Source organism: Mugil cephalus, chromosome 20 (genome assembly GCF_022458985.1).
Source record: "Mugil cephalus isolate CIBA_MC_2020 chromosome 20, CIBA_Mcephalus_1.1, whole genome shotgun sequence".
NCBI lineage: Eukaryota > Metazoa > Chordata > Actinopteri > Mugiliformes > Mugilidae > Mugil > Mugil cephalus.
In genome coordinates, this window is record NC_061789.1 from 8,741,588 (window position 1) to 8,761,135 (window position 19,548).

General features: G+C 42.1%; 1 protein-coding gene across 1 annotated transcript in view; it reads left to right on the plus strand.

Moving 5' to 3' along the window:
- LOC124997940 overlaps window positions 1-19,349 on the plus strand; it is a 42,665-nt gene extending 23,316 nt beyond the window's left edge. The window contains exons 3-11 of the mRNA XM_047571997.1: window positions 7,306-7,698; window positions 9,633-9,761; window positions 12,482-12,563; window positions 14,357-14,494; window positions 14,768-14,885; window positions 15,325-15,420; window positions 15,978-16,074; window positions 16,688-16,739; window positions 17,959-19,349. Of these exons, the coding sequence (XP_047427953.1) occupies window positions 7,306-7,698; window positions 9,633-9,761; window positions 12,482-12,563; window positions 14,357-14,494; window positions 14,768-14,885; window positions 15,325-15,420; window positions 15,978-16,074; window positions 16,688-16,739; window positions 17,959-18,121 (1,268 nt within the window). The 3' untranslated portion in view covers window positions 18,122-19,349. The remainder of the gene's footprint in view (window positions 1-7,305; window positions 7,699-9,632; window positions 9,762-12,481; window positions 12,564-14,356; window positions 14,495-14,767; window positions 14,886-15,324; window positions 15,421-15,977; window positions 16,075-16,687; window positions 16,740-17,958) is intronic.
- Window positions 19,350-19,548: the final 199 nt, after the last annotated feature.

Consider the following 19,548-nt stretch of genomic DNA (forward strand, 5'->3'; position numbering starts at 1 on the left):
GTTGTACGCGCCACGTGCCGCGCATAATATGCAGCAACATGATATAAATCACTGGGTGTTCTCTAATAAATAAAAAAAATAAACCTCAAACAAAGACACGCCGTCGTCGCTGCTTGCAGCTTTAACTATAATTGCTCCTGATCTACTTACAAGAGTGCGTCACTACGTGCATTGTTAACAACAAAATGATGCTCAGAGCGGACTACAGCCCACTTTATTTCATCACGGCAGCTGTGAATCATAGATGCACATCACAGCCAAGTTACTCACGTCCCAGGTCACAGGCCGCAACAGCGTCGTCGGACTCACTCAGTGGGGTGGTGCATTTCGTCTCTGAGTAAACAGACGTGTGGAATCACGTAGGGAAAATTATGAAATAGTCAAAACTGGTTAACGGGGGATTATTATCAGGAATGAATGATGAATTGGTCGGCGTGGTTACTTCAACATATTTAATGACATTGGTTATTGTACTTGTTCGTCCTCCTTGCTACTGCATATGGAATTGATGGTGAGAGCTTTGGGTCTGTGAGGCTACTGTGTTGTATATATTCAAAGTCTGGTGGGTCCTTGAGCAAAGCCTCTAACCTCTGAAACCGCTCTATGGGGCCTTTTATGGCTCAACACGAATGCATGAGTGTGGGTGTGCAGTATATCCTGTGAAGCTGTTTTTCATTTGTACAGTTGTTTGTGTGTGGTTGTCCTAGGTTCCTTGGCTCTTCTCTTGTCCGGGTCACCATTGGAAAAAGAGAAATTTTAATGATAATGAGATTTTACTTGGCTAAATAAAGATAACAATAACAACAAATGCACCTAGACATGACCTCAACTGCAGCCATATAGATGGCGACTCTGTACATACCAAGGGCCTGCTTAAAGATTTAGACTTAGACTTGGACTAAGATAAACTTTATTGATCCACAACAGACATTGCTTAGCTACAGTCGCTCAGCCGCACATAAAAAGCACTCGTGAAAAGCGCCAGTAAAAAGAAATATAGCCGTAAGATGGTATTTGCAGAACTTAAGTCATAGCATTCCCAAGAGGATTTACACTTGTGTACGTTGGTGTGTCAGCTTTTATTTTCCTGAGAGCACGTCACTGTAGCGGTAGTAGCCGCTGGGATTTGATTGCAACTGTGAATTTCTTTGCATGCTAGTAAATACTGAACATCTGTGGAGTACGGTAGTTGTTGTTGCGGTCTCTGACGCTACAATCCGTAGTTAACTTTACATCAGAGGTTTTTCAGGCCAAGGACCCCTGAACTGATGAGAGGTTAAGTAGGGACCCCCTACCTACTATATGCATATTTCAAACAGTAGGCTCGCCGTGCAACATACCTGAGTGGTGTACATATAAATAATTGACAGTTAAAGAAAATAATTGACAGATTCAAGTTTGAACTTTAGCTAAATGTAGCAGGGTCAGTGAATCACCAGCCTGTCTGGCCTCAGTAGTTGGCGCCTGGGATTTCATCTGGGGACTGAGCAGGTTCTCGGCCAATTTTGCAGGAAACCTGGCGGAGTTGGCGTGTGACATGCGGCCTCGTGATTGGCTCAGCAGCGACAGGGGGCGTACTGTGTACGGGAGGCTTAGATTGACAGGTCTTGCGTGGTGCTCTGCGTGAAACTGCTGTTTGGGGAGCTGTTGAGACAGCTCCCCATGGTCACTGACTGAAAGATGACTTCTTCTGCCTCCATTTATCCCTTTACTGAAATATGTTGGATTCATGTTAACGTGTATTAAGAGATATTTAAATTTGTGGGGGAAAATTTAAAAAAAATATATGAAAAATGTCCAATCAACCAAAGATCTTATGACCTTCTTGCAGTACCTGTGCGGACCCCCTAGGGGTTGCGAACCCCCTGTTGAAGACCTGTGCTTTATAGAGAAAAATGCGGATCAAGGTGATGAAGTCATACAGGTTCAAGTGTAGCCCACATACATGACACAAACATGTTTACATGAGAAACAAGAGAACCCTCTACCTTTGTAGACATGAAGATCTTAATTATAAGCTAACATTTACATGTGATTGCACAGAGTTAATTAAATAACGCTGATCGCTACTGAATAAAATGATCTGTTCTGTTGAGAACATTTGAGTACAATACTATCAAGGTTGGTATGGCTTTGTAAATTTAGTGCTCAGTGATCTATATATGACCATATGACCACAACACGAAGACAATGTCTAGACAGATTCTGGTGGTGTAGCCGCCTAATGTTGTCTCTTTAAGGAGTCACATTTGACTAATTGCTTTTGTTGGCAAGTTACGGGGCCAATTGGAACTCTAGCTAACCATTTAGCGTGGTGACTGCTGCCTCCCTGCGCCTCCATCCCACACCGGCTGACAGCGCCGGGTAAATGATCCTGACGGGTGAGGAGGGCGTAGTCCTTCTCCTCACAGGGATTAGTGGAAGCTCCTTGGCCCATTTGCATGTGAATGGATCCCGGAGCTGCAAGCAAGCAAGCAAGCAGCCACCCCCCTCCCCACCACCACCACCACCATCACCTCCCACCCCCTCCCCTTTCTGTCTCTCAACTTTTCTGCACTCACGCTGCTCCTGACATTAGGGGAGAACTAAAGAGAGGGAAGGCAGCAAAGAGAGGGAAAAGGAGGGCATCATTTCTAAAAGGGACAGACTTTTGCCGCAAGGAGTTTAGCGGCGGTTTCCGAGGCCTTCGCTGACAAACAGGGACATAAACAAGTGGTTTGTGTGAATGAGAGAAGGTAGGAATTTGTCTTTTGTTTTGTTTTGTTCTTTTTCCCTTTGACTGAGCATGGACGTCGGTGGTCACCCCACCGACGTCCATGCTCAGTGTTCTGGGCTAACAATGAAGGCTGCTAGGACTGGACCATTTTGTCACTCAGAATGGGGTGAGGGTTTTTTTTCTTATTTGCTAGGCCTTGGCTGTTTTCTTGCAAATAGTTGAATCAAACAGACCCAACTAAGAAGTCGACGGACGAGCACTTTAGCTGGCAAGGCTCGGTTTGATCTAACATTGATCTTTTGCATTTATAGTACCTCTCACATGTGATTGCTGATTCTTTCGGACCCCTAGAAAAACTTTGTATCCAGGTATTTTATATGCAAACAGTCCTCATGTTATTGACTTTAACTAATATTTATAATATATTGTTGTGTGAAAAATGTGAGAAATGACATTTCAAAACTCATTCAGGTTACTGTCATGCAAAATAACACACAAATCATCAACTATTAAACGTTTAAACGGCTTAATAATAGACTTAATAAATTGGTTACTGGATATTGTTAAAGATGAATTTATGATAATATACGACGTGATGTAACCTCTTTAACTCTAGCTCTCGTTCCTCTAATCGTCCTAATTTGAATTTTTGGGAGACTCATTGATCTTCATCCGCCTTTTACCTGTGCACGAGCGAACATCAGCAACATTTTAGTGAGGGCGACTTTCGTTTGTGACGACAGTTTTGTGTAGGTAGTGGCCCAGCTGTTGGTTTGTGTCCAACCTGCCTGATCGTCGGCCTGACTGGCTTAGTCAGACTTTAGTCAGGGCTTAGCCTCGCCAAGGCTAAGCCCTGACGACGTATACTTCCGCTGCAGCCGCACGGCCAAGTGCAGACACACTTAGTAGGCTGATGCGGTTCTGCTTGGTAGCGGTCCCACAATGGTTTCCTCCTCTTGGCTCCGTCTTCGGCGGTGTGAGGTCAACCTGTGCGTCTGCAGGTGTCTTTTGGAGGTTTTAGAGGTCGACAGCGCCGTGCAGCTCTGAATGCAGTGCATCTGTCGCGCGGTGTGGAGTTTGTTTCACAAGCGTTCGCGTTCTACACAATCAAACATTAAAAGTTATTGTGGGATCTTTTTCAGCTACTGTATATTGGAGCTTGGTTGTGTTGCTCCTGCTTCTGTTTTCTGCTTCACATTAAAAGCTTCCATTTAAATAGTTCAGCTTCTGCCTCTTTTCAGCCGATTAGACCAGAGGTCGCCAGTGTTTTTCAGGCCAAGGACCCCCACTCTGATGGAGAGATTAGGTAGGGACCCCCTACCTACTATATTAAACTCAGCCTAGTGCATTTTGCATTCAGTATTAAGGTATTCAGATAACACACAGGTGCAACTGCCGTATACGTACCATGCACTGTTAGCTTCTCTTCTGCTAATATTGTAGCGTGCTTCTGGGATTTCACCTGGAGACTGAATATACTCTCGTCCAATTGCGGGGAACCTGGCAGAGTCATCGTCTAATATGCGGCCTCGTGATTGGCTCACCAATGATGGGGGCGGGGTTTACGGTGTATGTGTACAGGAAGCTCGGATTGACAGGCTAGTGCGGTGCAACAGCTGCCGAGTGAAGTGGTGACTGAAAGATGACATATTCTGCCTCCATTTATCCCTTTACTAAGTTATGTTGGATTCATAGTAATGTGTAGTTAAGGAAATGTAACTTTATTGGGGAAATTAAAAAAATACACACACACACACATATATACACAATAAAATGTATAATCAACCAAAGGTTTTGCAACCCCCCCTGCTGTACCTCCACGGCCCCCCCTTGGGGTGACGGACCCCCTGTTGAAGACCTACAGATTAGAAGATTTGTTGGTTTGGATGTCATTTGGCAATATCATCATGAATGTATGTAAATGAGGAAAAACTGTATAAATGTTTAAAAACGCACGGCAACAGAAATCTCTCTTCTTGACCGTTAGCACCTTTTCTCATAAGAAGTGAGTCTGAGCCTGTTCCAGGCTAATGTGACAACACTTCCCACCAACTGCAGGACAACCATCATCCACGAAGTTGGAATACACAATCTTCGACCTATTCTTGTGAAATGACCGTGACAGCGTGATTTATACTTGATAAAGTTTATATCCTCTCGCAACTTTATTGAGCAATATCTTACAAACATACAACTGATGTGTGTAAATGGGAATTAAAAAGTGGAATGTGCCTGAAAACGAAGTTACACACTTGTTTTTTGTGAAATCAAATTGGAGTTTCTGTACCATCAGTGTTATTTATCCGTTAAGATAATCAGATTTGCTCGAGCAGACGGAGCTGCAGAAGCCTTCAGTAGGTAAAAAGTCGTCCCACATGAGGAAGAAGAAGAGAGCGGTTTCTCTATTACACTGTCTTGGCTTTAATTTTTATTTGTAGCTTCTGGCATTAACACTTTTCTGCTTGTGGTTAAAATCAGTTAGGGGTTTGCCACTGGTTTAATTTCCTCTGTATTTTACTGCAATGCCACGTATCAGTGGGTTCATATGGAAATATAAACCCAGGATGGTGAAAACCTATTTGTCAGAGGCTAAAATATAGATCAAGCAAACATTCCCCTTGATGCATGATTGGACCTTTTTGTCCGTCCCTCTCTGATTCATATGCCGTAGCATGCCACGCTACTTTCATGGGCTGAAATAAAAGATGTATTAGCAGAGTTCTCCTTTAAAAAGGTGCGTTCTGTGCAGCTCTTGGGTGCAGTGTCATTTAAAAATCCTCTTCATGGGAACATGGGTCTCTAGCCTCTAACGTAAAAGACATTCCCAAATCCTTAAGTCATTGTTTGCATTGCACAAATAGCCCATGATGCAGCTTAGCATTTGACAAAAGCTTGTTTTTTTAAAAAAAAAATTGGGCTGGACACCATAAATTTCCATTCATTCTTTATTCATATTGGAAAGTAAAACACCTGCTTCTTCAGAAGAGTTTTACATAAAGTGTAAAATTTAATGATGCTGAAAACTCCCGGTCTTGTCTGTGCCGCCCACACCCTCCTCTGTCCTGACTCATGGGGATTAGTTCTACTCTAATGGTTGTACGGTTGGATATTTATAGCTGATTAAATTAAGTGGACTAATGCGAATCAACGGCCTTTATGTGTGAGCACCGCTTGTGCGTTACGCCGAGGACATAGAGGGGCCGGTTGTCAAAGGTTGATGAGCAAGTACAGAAAACACACAGATGTGTCAGTCATGCTGGGCGACCGCGTCATGATTATATTTACGGCTGCGAGTGCATGCGGACACCAAACACAGAGTCATGGGGATTGTCGGTGCCGTCCAATCCTCTTACAGCACAGAGCAGCCTGCACGCATGTGCTAACACACGGGCTCCAGTGAGCTAAGTCCTGGGAAGGGAGTGTGTTGAGTGTGTAAACATGGTTTTAGCCTTGAGGAACCATATTTAGGTCCTTGTCACCTGTGGGGTAAGTGTGCGTTTATGATTGTTTCATCCTGTGCAAATATGATTAAATTTGAGTCTGGTAGCACGGCATTAGCCAACGCCGCACGCAGATGGATGGACCTGCAACCAAATCGGAGCATTGCACCAAAAGGTTCAAGAGTAAATCCTCCATTAAAGTCAATACATCGATCAGACATAACGTTATGACAACCTTCCTAATATTGTGTAGGTCTCCCTTGCTGATGCAAAACCGTTCTGACTTGTCAGAAAATGGACATGGACCTTCTGAGGGTGTCCTGTGGTGTCTGGCAACATGGTGTTGTTATTGTTTGGGTCCTAAGGGTTGAAGGGAAGGGCCTTTGTGGCTCATAACACAGATACTTGGTAAGTTTGGGATTTGGAAGCCAAGTCAACGTGTGCTGTTTTTTTTTTTTAATGTTTTTTGAGTTGTTTCTAAACCGTTTGTGTCAAGCTGCATCCTGCTGGGGATGGCTACTGCCATAGAGGAATGCCTTTGCTATGGGGTGGGGGTGTCTGGTCTGGTCTAGGTGGGTGCTACATGTCTAAGTAACATCCACATGAATGAATGCCAGGTCCAAACATCTCCCAGAAGAACATTGACTTATCACAAGATGAGGAATGTTATTAACTTCTCCTGGCAGTGGTCATAATGTTATGCCTGATTGGTGTACAATGCCACATCGAAAAAGTAAGAAACAACCACCATATGTTCAAATGTGGTATGGTAAACCACTGAGGTGTATGCAGGATATTGCTAGCATACCATAAAGATGCAAAGCGGGGGAAGTGCGTGGCCTTCCTGTTTCCAAAAAACACACCCGCCTTTAAAGCTCTCTGATTACCATGTTCCATCTTGTTTCATTCACCTGTACAGAAATAGATTAAATGGCAAGTTTATTTTATGGAGGGGGGGTGTTCGGGACTGCAAGTATTTCAGGTTTATCTGTCCTAAGCAAATTATCAAATCCAAATGTCTGATCTGTGAACGCCACATCAGTAAATTGACTGATCAGTCAGTCTAGTTGTATCCTCGTAACCATGTACCTCAGGTTTCCTCAAGGTTTGAGCAGAAAAACAAACGATTCAAAACCATTTCCTTTACAGAAACTGCTAGAGAGTTGGAGACTGACCTTTTCACCCCAATGGAGGAGAGAGGGGAGAAGGAGGGAGGTGTCATCAGGCAAGAGAAAGAGGATGATGGCAAGAGCGACGGACAGCGAAGCGCCCAGACTCCCGTGGCAGAGAAGGAGGGGGACAGTGTGGAGATTTACAAAGAGCTGGGGGAGAACGAAAAGGGAATGGAGACGGAGGAGATGAAGAAGGAGATGGAGCTGGAGGCCGAGGTTAAGATGGAGCTTTGCCCGCCTGTGCCGGGCACGCAGATGAGCTACATCCGGGGCACGGACCTGCTGGGGTACGTGGGCATCGAGGCGGTGCTGGACCAGATGAGGCGCAAGACCATGAAGGCTGGGTTTGAGTTTAACATCATGGTGGTTGGTGAGTCACAGTCGCACACAATTAACACCTCCGTGTGAATATGGGGTTAAGGTCAGACTGCACAGAGAGGGTGGCCTCTTCTGAGCCGTTTGGTAAAGCTCTTTCTGATCTCCGTGTATGTATCTCTTAAAAGATCCAAGATGTTCGGTTCTTCAAATCCATGTGACAATTTGAAAATAGCAAGATCAAGCGAAGAGAGGGGGCGCCCACTTTCACACTAGTGGGCCGAGGGCTTCGGTTAGAGGAGCGTGACGAATTTAGCAACATGATACATGTTGGCAATGATGGTCACACAAAACAGAGCAACAAGAAGTGGGCAAAAGTAGTAATCCTCCTGGTAGTGTATGGAAGTCTGCCAGAGAAATCAACAAATGTAAAAACTGAATAAGACACTTCACATAGTAAAACATTCAAAGAGAATGGGACAAAACAAAAAAAATTCAAGACTTTTTTATTGTGTTAGTGACTTTTTTTCTTAACATTCACAGCAAGAGTAAATAGCTTGGTGTTAATGTGCTTTCAAAAACATGCTGACCAACTTCTGCAAAATACCTGCAATCGCATAAATACCCAGGAGAGGCTAAAGCATGCATTTTTCTTTCCCCCAGTGCAAATAGCCCAGTCTACAAAAATATGCCGTAACATCTCAGAACATCTTTTAAGTGGTCTGCACCAAGATCCCATAGAAACATTCATTTTACCTAACTACTACCTCTTTAGGATCTTTTAATTATCTACGTACTTAGCCCTTTTTAGCACTTTTTGCAAGGATGTAAGATGTTCCCTCTCGACTGTGCTTTGCAAGTTATTTAATCTGCTGTTGGATGTGTTTGTGTGTACGGTATATTGTGTTTTAGTGTCGCTGGGCATGTTAATTATATGTACAGTGTACGCACAGACGCTCTAGCACAAATCAAGTTCCTGGCAGAATTTTGCAGTGCACAGAGAGTTATATTAGATTGACCATTTGAGTAGTCCTCAAAAATGAAGCAACAGCCTTGTCAAAGTTGAGAGTCAGGGAAATCTAAAGCATGATTGCGCAATCTGCTGTTCCTCTTAGCGATGCATAGATTTCAGCTAGTTCTGCTAGAGAGAGTGGTGCAAACGAGGTTGGGTAAATTTCCTGAAACAGGACAACTGAACGCCATCATCGTGTCTTGTCGGATTAATGGAAGGTTTGATGGACATGGGGCACAAGTAACTGAAAGAGCCGAGAAAGCAAGGATCCACCAAATCAATACGTTAAATTTTAATTCAACTGCGAATAGCAGTCACTTAGAAGAGTGGAAATGTCTTGTTTAAAACTTGTTCCACTTGTTTCTACCACTTTCCGCCTGTCTCTTGTATCTGTGCTTGTTTGTGATTTAATAGAGTTAAGAGGTCTCTTCCTCATCAGATACTGTGCTTTGCTCTTCATTTTGGTAGAGGAAGTACGATTCTTCAAGGAGGAAGTGGTTCGGAGTGGTTTCCCCTCTGTGTTGAACTGAAAACAGGAAGCGTGCTCATAGCTTTTTTATGTTAAAAGATTTTTTTATCTTTAAAGTCTACCGATTATTTACTTATGTTCAACAATTTTGCACTTGTGTGCATATACACACACTCTTAACTACCTACTGACTTTCATATTCAGTCAGACATCCTGTGACATGCCTGAAGAGGACATTATCATCAAGTCTGTGGGGGCAGTGAACTGTGATACAGTAACTTGTTGCTTGATATTTTACAAACGAGGGGGTTTTGATGGAGTTGTCTCTCAGCTTCTAATCCAAAATGTAAACAGTTCTCTGATGGACCAGGTGATATGAAAAGGCCTTTAATAGCCTCCTTTAGAAGTGGACACATGACAGAAATGACTGTTTTAGTGGCATAGATTCAAAAACCTATGTGCACGCATTTGGTGAACGGTATGAAACTTTGGTTTCACATGTCTGCAGGTCAAAGTGGTTTGGGGAAGTCCACGCTGGTCAACACTCTTTTCAAGTCCAAGATAAGCCCGAAGTCCTGCACGCCCAACTATGAAGAGAAGATCTCCAAAACAGTCAAATTGCATTCAGTCAGCCATGGTGAGTCCCCCAGCCACCCACGCCACAACCATGTATGTATATATGTACACATTTGGGCAGGGTCTTAGGATTACTCGGGCTCAGCAAGGCCCCTATACTTACTGTACGCTCCTTTATCTCTTAATAGAAGGCAGTGTTTGTGTGATTTTACCTCTGCTTTGAATATTACACAATAGCATTCACATGAGCTAGCAAAGACACATCACGTATTGTCATTTGGTTTCCAATCAGTGTGTTTCTGTTCTGCCTCTTTGGTCTCCTGCAACTGCATTTATTTGTTGTGAAGAGACTACAAGCGTCGACCTTTTGAGGGAACGCTCTCACATCCTAGTATCATATCGCTTTTCCTTTCACTGCTTGTGTCATGAACAGGAATCCCAGAATATGATATGACTACTTCTGTAAAAGCAGTTTTGGGACAAGATAATTATGAGACACATTGACCACCCTGTTAAACTGACTAGAGATCGATCGACATTTTCGATCGATCGATTTTTAGGGTCGATACTGATTCTGAGCAGATATTTGGAGCCGATACTGCTTTTTCTCCTTCCATTTACATGGTAAAAATGACACAACGATAACAGATGTTATAAGTCTCAGTTTAACCAAAACCATAAACATTTATTGAACTCAAATAATATTTAACGCTCGTATGCATACCAAATAAAAAGGTAAAAGGTAAAAGGTACATTTTCCAATGTATGGGCTGCACGGGTCCTCAACGCCTCCAGGGCTGCCTGTGGATGTGTCTGTCTGTAAATCTGCATCTGTACTGAAATGTGTCACTGATGGGGTACAATGGCAACAAAATCTGTGAATTGTAAAAAAGTTATGCAATGTGTATAGCATTTGCTATACAAGAGGGATGTCCTTCCATGAACCTTTTTTTCTGACACACTCACCGTCGGTTGCAGTGGATTCGCTGTATCTTTTTTTTACTGTGGAGCGGCATTGTGCAGATCACTTATGTGATATTAAATCTTGCAAAAGCCACAAGCCATTTGTGGTTTTAAATAAGCCTAGGGAACTCCTCCAAAGCTAAAGTATAGGCAGACTTCCCCTTCAGGGCACCAAACATCAAGTTATGTCTTTGATGTCAGGAAAAGTAGCTTCACACAGTCAATGTTGTTAGATAGTTGCTGTTTTGTGAGGAATTTCAAACCATTTCACATATACAGGGCCAGTGTTTTGCCAGTTCTTTAAGAGATTTAACCAGAGTGACGTTAAATTGGCCTGGTTTAATCTAACTACATGTATGATGGTAAAAGATTTAAAAGTGTAGTGTAATAATTTGCATTGTGCTAAATAAGTCTCAGTTACGAATTTAAGCTTTAATCGAAGTACATCTCCAACAAGTTTTAAGTTCTATCTCAGAATCAATTGTTTCCAGGAAAGTTTAGATAATGTCTGCAGGACAGACAAGTCTGATTCAGATAAACCACGTGTACATGTTTAAACCACAGCTTCTGGAGCCACGACAATGATGCTTCACTGAATTTGGCCTAGGTTGCACGTGTTTAAACATGCCCTGAACCTTCAGCTGAAACCAAGCTAATAACAGAACAACAGCACCATTAGAGCAATAAAACAAAACATTATCCAGATCGCTCTGGCATGCAGAATTACATAAACAGGAAGTGTCTTTCTAGTTAGGTGCTATCTCTCACTTAATACGTTGGAGCCAGTGAAACTGTACGGTGTGCGGCTCTAATTGATTGAGTCTAGGCAACAACGAGGAGGTACCTTATTACAGGTTAGTGAAGATCTTAATCATCAGGTTCCAGATGTTTGCTGTCATGCTTCCGATCAGAGGAGATTCCTGTCTGCTTACTCAACAATGGCTACAGACTCAAATGATAGTCTTTACTGCTCGTCTTTCCTCAAACGCTGAAAAGTGCACTCCTTGCACTGACTCAGTGAAGGTAAAACCACGATTTCATCATCACACAAAAATCTGTAGTACAGTCCTCGTCTAACAATGAACCAGTCATAAACTCAAAGTAAACGCTTGTGCTAAACTTGAATCATTAATCAAACACACACACATAGACACACGCAGGAATCTTGGATGAATGAACTGGCAGAACGTGATATGTTTTTCCACTGTGTGCGCCAGGCCGAGCCTTCAGGATAATGCGTGTATTAAAGATGTCGCCTTGTGCCGCTCAGAAATGTTAGGTGATTGCAGAACATGGTCTAACTTGTACGGTCTTGACTATGTCAGTGACCTGAGATGACACATGTTATGATTTGGTGCTATGTACTGATCAGGCATAACATTATGACCACTGACAGGAAAAGCATTCATGTGGATATTACTTAGACATGTATCACCCACCTAGACCAGACCAGACACCCCCCAACCCATAGCAATGACACTTCTGGATCCATCCCCGGCCGGATGCAGACACACACTCAAAAAGCAGTTTAAGAACAGCTCAAACTTCACAAGGTGTTGACTGGGCCTCCAAATTCACTAGATCCCAAACTGATTAAGTGTCTGTGTGATGCACTGGAACAAGGATGATCCACACAGGATCCACAGAGAATGGAAATAGAGGCATCCATGTGAAGGATTTTCATTTTCCACCATGCTTTCACATTAGCTGCAGATCTGCAACATCAGCACGAGGATTTCTGGGGTCATCCGGTAATCGTTAACTACTCAGCCGTGCACACACATGTAAAACGCTCTCCATGTGCTCTTCTCTGTCTAGTGATTGAAGAAAAGGGGGTGAAGATGAAGCTGACGGTGACTGACACTCCGGGATTCGGAGACCAGATCAACAATGAGAACTGGTGAGTGTCAGGAGCTTTAGGTTCAGATGCCGACTTGGTGTAGTTCCCACCTTTTCACTTGATTTATTCAAGTGAAAAAATCCGAAAAAAGCTGCACGTTCACGTCAACATTCCAGCGTCAGTGGATCATGTTGTTACTCTAAACTTGGAAACAGCTGCGAGCCCATGCACCAGTTGGTTCAGTGATCTGAGCTTTTATCTTTCCCTTTTTTCTTCCAGTTTATCTTCATCATCTTCTGATCGTTGTCGCTGTACGGCGTATTGAGAAATCCAAAACTGAGGAGTTAGCGTTGTGGGGTTAGGGCACGGGTCTTCAACGTTTTTCAGGCCAAGGACCCCATGCACTGTTAGCTTCTCTTCTGCTAATATTGCAGCGTTCTTCTGGGTTTTCACCTGGCGACTGAATAGGCTCTCAGCCAATTGCAAGGAATCTGACAGAGTCGGTGTGTAATATTTGGCCTTGGGATTGGTTCAGCAGCGATAGGGGCGGGGCCTATTGTGTGCAGGAGGTTAAATTGACAGGTCTCGTATAGTGCGGCGCTCTCTGTGAAACAGTGCGTTGTTGAGACAGCTCCTGTATCACTGACTGAATGATGATGTCTTCTGCCTCTATTCATACTTTTACTAAAATAGGATTCATAATTGATGTTTATTTATAAAATATTTAAGTTTGTGGGGGAAAACTTTTTAAAAGAAATGTTGAAGACCTATGGGTTAGGGTAAGGGTTAGATTTAAGAGTGGGTTTTAATATGTTTTTGCTCTTCCTTTACTTTCTCATATGTTTCAGGTCGTGTAGACAGTTGAGATGTAAAGTATTTAGATTAAAGTTCATCCACCGTCTCATTACTGTCTTTCGCAAATTTTCACACACCCAATGTGTTGCCTTCCTCTGTGCTGAAACCCAACTCAAAGTGCTGAAGTAAAGGAAGTCAGCGTTGCTCACAAGGAACTTTGTGTGAAGCAAGATCAAATTGCTAAAATAACACCTCCCGTGCACGTTCATCAAGCGTGCATGTTGCTATCATATTACTTTACAACATGTGACACTGCTATAGACCGGTCAAGCTTGTTGAGGTTTATCTCTTCATCCTGCTGGGTGGTGATTGGCTCAGTGACTTCATTAAGCCCAGCACATTTCCGCTGTTGAATGTGCAGAAAAATGTCGAACATCCCATGCATGATCTTAGGAAATTCCTCTCGTCTTGTTTTTGTTTTCTCTGACTTGTTGCTCAGAGTAATACCACAACATCATCTTTATGTTGCAGCATTCTTCAGGTAATTTTTTTGCCAATTTCTAGTCATAGGTTGTCCTTCTCATAACTGTCTGCGAGATGGAAAGGGTATTTCAGTCACAAACCGTGCAAAGGACAAGGAGTTCTTGTCTGGCTGATTTATAACATCTCTTGGCAGGACATATCAAACATTAAAACTAATTCTAAAATGCCTTGATACTTGCTGGGACCCTGGCCAGGATTGAGTTGCACTCATACTGGGTGTTGTCTCCCCCTGATTTAGAAAGGTATGGCTCCTTCCTTCAGGGGGACTCAAAAGAAGATAACAACCAGTGACTCAGCATATGATTAGATGTTTACACCGCTTCTCTCTGTCATCATGTCTGACCCATAGAGACATTTGAAATACCTGCCTTCTGGAAATAGTATTGGTCTGGTGAGACACTACTCACTCATGTTACTCAGAGAACCGGGGGTTACGCAAGTAACCTAAAGTTAAATGCATCTTTACCTCTATGCATTCCCATAACTTGTAAATTCTCTGCTTCCCCTTGCTGCAGTTGGGAGCCCATAGTGAAATACGTCAACGAGCAGTATGAGAAATACCTGAGAGAAGAGCTGCATGTCAACCGCAAGAGGAGAATACCTGACAGCAGGGTCCACTGCTGCATCTACTTCCTCCCTGCTACTGGACACAGGTCAGTACTCAATCAGTGGCTCAAACACAGTTCAACATGCAACCAGTAAATTTGCATCACACGGTGACGCAAACATGCTCAACAAAGGGAATTCCCTTTAATTAGCAAAAACTTGCGACAGCTTTGAAAGAGCCCAGCCTCTCCTGTAACTAGGCCTGAGTCAATGCAGGAGCTTCAGAACGTTAAAACAGGTCTTATGTGTGTTTGTCAACCTTTAACAAGTTCCCTTTTCTGCAGACTCTCATTGTACAGAATGATGTAATGTGTTTCCAGGTTACGTCCCATCGACGTCGAGTTCATGAAAAGGTTGGGGAAGATCGTGAGCATTGTGCCCGTCATCGCCAAAGCGGACACACTCACCATCGAGGAAAGACAGGAGTTCAAAGAGAGGGTGAGAGGCAACATGTATACACATTTCATCTGCGTTGTTATTTCTATTTCCCTGTTTTATGTTACTCCTTTTGTGTTATTGAAAGGTGTTAGATAAACCAGACTCACCTTATTAGGGTAACAAGCAGAATTTAGGGAACTGACTCAGATGCTTGGTAGAAATCCAGGTTTCCCTGCAACTGTTGGATCAGACAGACAGGGGTAGGGGGAAAAAAAACTTTCTGATGGTCAGGTGGTCATTTACCGGACTGGATTTACCAGAACGATGCCTTTATCTGTTATTCTCATTCTCAGGGTTAGCCTTACTTCTTGCATCTAACTTGAGCAGCTCATCTTTTCCTCTTGTGGGCGTCTGGACATCCTTTGTACTTGTGTTCATATGCAACCTCCAGGGTACATGTAAACCAGTTAAACTGAGCTGTGTTTTTAACTTTGTGCAGATAAGGCAAGACTTGGCGGCCAACGGGATTCGTGTCTACCCCCAGAAAGAGTACGACGAGGATCCGGAAGAACGCATCCTCAATGACAGGATCCGGGTAAGATCTTCACTCCTACAGTTTAGTCAGACCAATAATTAATTTTGTCTTCCTTTACTTGTCATAGATTCATTGAGAAATAATAACATACACATACATTATACAGTGTGTGGTGAGGTACAGTTAGTGGGTGTAATACTTGGGGTATGATGGGATCTTGGAGTCACTATTAGATGTGATAGAGGATAAAAAATTATTCTAATGACCATTTATTGTATTTAAACATAAAGTGTAGAATCCAGGGAATCCAGTGAGGTCTGTTCTCATTCTGAGCTAGAAGTATGTTTCAGTTTTCATAAAATGACTGTGGAAATGGCCAGGGCTAAGCAGAAAGACGACCTGACGTCTTCTAAACCATGCATACAGATTCAGAAAACTCACATTTTTTGCAGTGTGTAACTATTATATTAATAGCACATTTGAGTTCCTGTATCACATATCAAAGAAATAGTAATAGACCACCACAAAATGCCTATTGGATCCAGTGTTTATGCACAGTGGACTTGAATTGTCGCATGTTATAATAAATTAGCGATGGTTTAATTGTGTGTTCCCAGGAGAGCATTCCCTTCGCTGTGGTGGGAACTGACAAGGAGCACCAGGTGAATGGAAACAAGGTGCTCGGACGCAAAACAAAGTGGGGAATTATTGAAGGTAAGTCACGAGTGTCACACTTGGTTTTTCAGGTTCAGTTCTTGGAGCTGCCAAGGAATGCAACTTGGCATAGCAGAGGTTTACACACAAATCTGGAAGTAGAAACATGTCTCTTTAGTATAAAAGGACGACTAACTGAGAGTTAAGAATTAATAAACGTATCCTGATTGTTAATTTGATTGGGTGGTAATCTGTTTATTAGCAGATGATATTATGTGAAAGTTGAGCATCTGCATTACTGCATGAATGATTTCAGTTAGACAGTTCACGCCTGAGCATTGACAGAATCCAAGTTGGTCATTCTGCTTAAAGGCTAATTTCAAATTATTGCTTGAATAATGAATTATTATGCAAATCAGCTTTGTGTTTCGGTGATCTCTTACATAACTCTTAAACAGACGTCTGATGCTTAATTCGGGTTAGGTTAAAAGGAACAGGTCCAGCACATAAATGTATAAGTTTCATGCATTCAGATGTCTTATGTGTTATTTGTTCATTTATAGTAATACATAATGTTTGTAAAGGGAGTGGCATGGTGTTATTTTACACCCCTACTTTAGTGTCATTGAGAGGTTTTTAGGATCTTAATGATTTTTTTTCTCTCTTTACACAGTTGAAAATGTGGCACACTGTGAGTTTGCACACCTGAGAGATCTACTCATCAGGTGAGTTTGGCTGTGGTGCTTGGGACTGTTGTGGAGGCCTATACAAAAACTAACTACATTTTTAGAATCAGACATTATAAAATTAATGTATAACATATTGTTGTTCCTGTGAAGGAATACAGAATCACCAGATTAATCCTGGAGTCACAAGTTTAAGTTTAAACAAACATGGCAAATTGACGGAAGATTCAGACTGTCAAAATGATCAATCAGTGCTACATTAATTAATTTTAATACAAAATTGTTGTAGTTGTCATGAACAATTGTACCCTGCAGAGGGCAGTGATATTGCAAAACTGGCATAAATCCCTAAAGATGAAGAAATAACAATAACAACAAAGGCAAAGGTAGCATTAGACAGATGCTTCTTTCAACAGAACCAGCATTATCTGCACGTACTGTTGATATTGACTTTCATTAATCTTGCATTACTATGGAAATCATGCGATTAATCGCGATTCGATATTTTAATCTAGTGACGTTATTGTGTGAAAAAATACTCACAGTAAAAAGTTTTCACTGTGAGATCCTCTTAGTAAATGGAGGAATCCAGCCTCACAGAACACATTAAACAGACCGTGTTAATATTGTGTGTTAAATATTAAAACCCCTCTTTAACATGTCCAGATGAATCGTGTTGAATTCTCCAAGATAAAGGAAGATGAACTCATCATAACGTACACATATTAAAATTTACAATTAACAATTTAAAATTTTATGTGTTTCTTGCTTAATTTATTTCATGTAATAGACATAATTAATGTCATAATTATATCATCTGTCTAGGAAATTTTCCACTGTATAGCCCACCTCTACATCAGTGTTTTTGACTTTTGGGAATTGCTTGAACATCTGAGACACATCAAAATAGAGCACAGCGAATTAAATTAAATTAAATTAAAAATGTGACTAAAACTCAGGACACAGGTGGTGGATAGAAAGTCTTTACATACAAAATTAGGCAAAAGACAGGATCCAAAAAAATCACAAGGACCAGAAAAGCAGACTAGGAAAAAAACAAGTGTTTCCGAAGTGAAATAGAAAGATGAAGCATCCACACGCGGCAGGAAGTGAAGACATCTGAAATGACAGTTTGGAGTTAGTTACTTACAGAATAAAAGAGGAAATGCCAAAAAAACATGGGGATACGGTTAATCGTGACCAGGTTCTGCAGAGCCGGGCGTGACATTTTTTTTTTCTGTCTGTTCTCTTCACAAAGGTCTCACCTTCAGGACCTAAAGGACGTGACACACAACATCCACTATGAGACCTACCGCGTGCGACGACTCAACGAGAGCAACATAAACTTCAGCGAGCTGGGGCCGTCCACCTGGCCGCTGGAGAACGGAACTGACAAATGCGATTCAGAGAGCCAACTTTAAGCTCTCTCGTCGCGTTAAGACGGGAGGAGTGCTTGATGTTCAGAACGAACGGGGAGGGGTGGGACAGGAGGGGAGGTGGGGTGGGGTGGGGGGGTTACTTTTCCCACTTAAAACAAGATGGAGAAATTGTATTTTTCTTGTTTTTTCTTCTTCTTTTTTTTTAATTATGGGACCAAGTAGTGAATTGTTTATCAGTGAAATTCTATCTGTTTTACATAAGACATATGAAATGCATAAAAAGAAAAAAATAATAATAATAAAATGTGTGTGTTTTTGAATGTGAGGTCACATTCTGGAAGGATGGCGGCGTGCAGAGAGCCAGGGGGTCGGGGGTCGGGGGGTCGGGGGGTCGGGGGGTCAGGGGGCGAGAGCAGGACAGTACGATGTGGCGCAGCGAGAGAGGAAGCGTGAGCATAGCTCTCGAAAATGTGTATATAGTCAGCCCACGCCTTAACATTCACGATCAGTGTTGGATCACGTTCAACCTCTTGTGGCTCAGTGGGAGGAAATCCCTGCAGCCGCGACACAAAAATCTGGCGGACAGACTCAAACCAGAGGATGTAGACCGATGTCCAAGTTTGTCGTGACCAGATTCTTTTTACCAGCGTCCACAGACGAGTCGATATAGCAACGGATGTTTTTGTTGCTCAGGTCAAATGTGTTTAAATGTCATTCTAATAATAACAATAGTAATAATAATAATAAAAAAAAACATAATGATGTTGTTTGATTTGATGATTTGATGTGAAAACAAGTTGCAGCACCTAAATGCTGCCGTGCCAAGTGCTTGCCTGTTCATTCTGACCGTCTGTTATCTGAAAAGTTCTGATTCGGATGGAAGTACGCAAATCTTGGAAAAGTTTTGTCGTCCAGCCTGCTTTGGTTTTGTCGTGGATTGGGCAATTTTTTTTTTATTTTTTATTTTTTTAAAGAGACCGCTGCCCTTATTTTCACAAATGTGATCTAAGTTAATGATAGATTTGACTGACCGTAGGGAATATAAACTAAAAGAATAAACCATAGGAGCTCGGAGGGCATGTGTATCGACTGTTTTCGTCGTGCTGACTTTCAGCATTTACTAACCACTTTTTTTCTATTTTTTTTTTTTCATGTCCACACTGGATAGAACTGATGCTGTTGATGTGTTGAATGTGCTTAGCCTGCGATCAATGTTTGAGATACTCTTTAAAACGCTTGCAGTCCACATTAAAGTGCCAAAACAACAGGACAACGTGGAAATTCCTCATTCTTTTTCCTCCTCGAAAGCCTAAAGATACCCTCACCTAAGTATGGCTCAGTGCTCCCACGCACAAATGTATACAAACCCCAATTAAACAAGGATTTGTACATTTCTTTTTCAATCTATATTCAATTACATACACTACAAAGTCAAGATATTTAATGTTTAAACTGATAAATGTGTGATA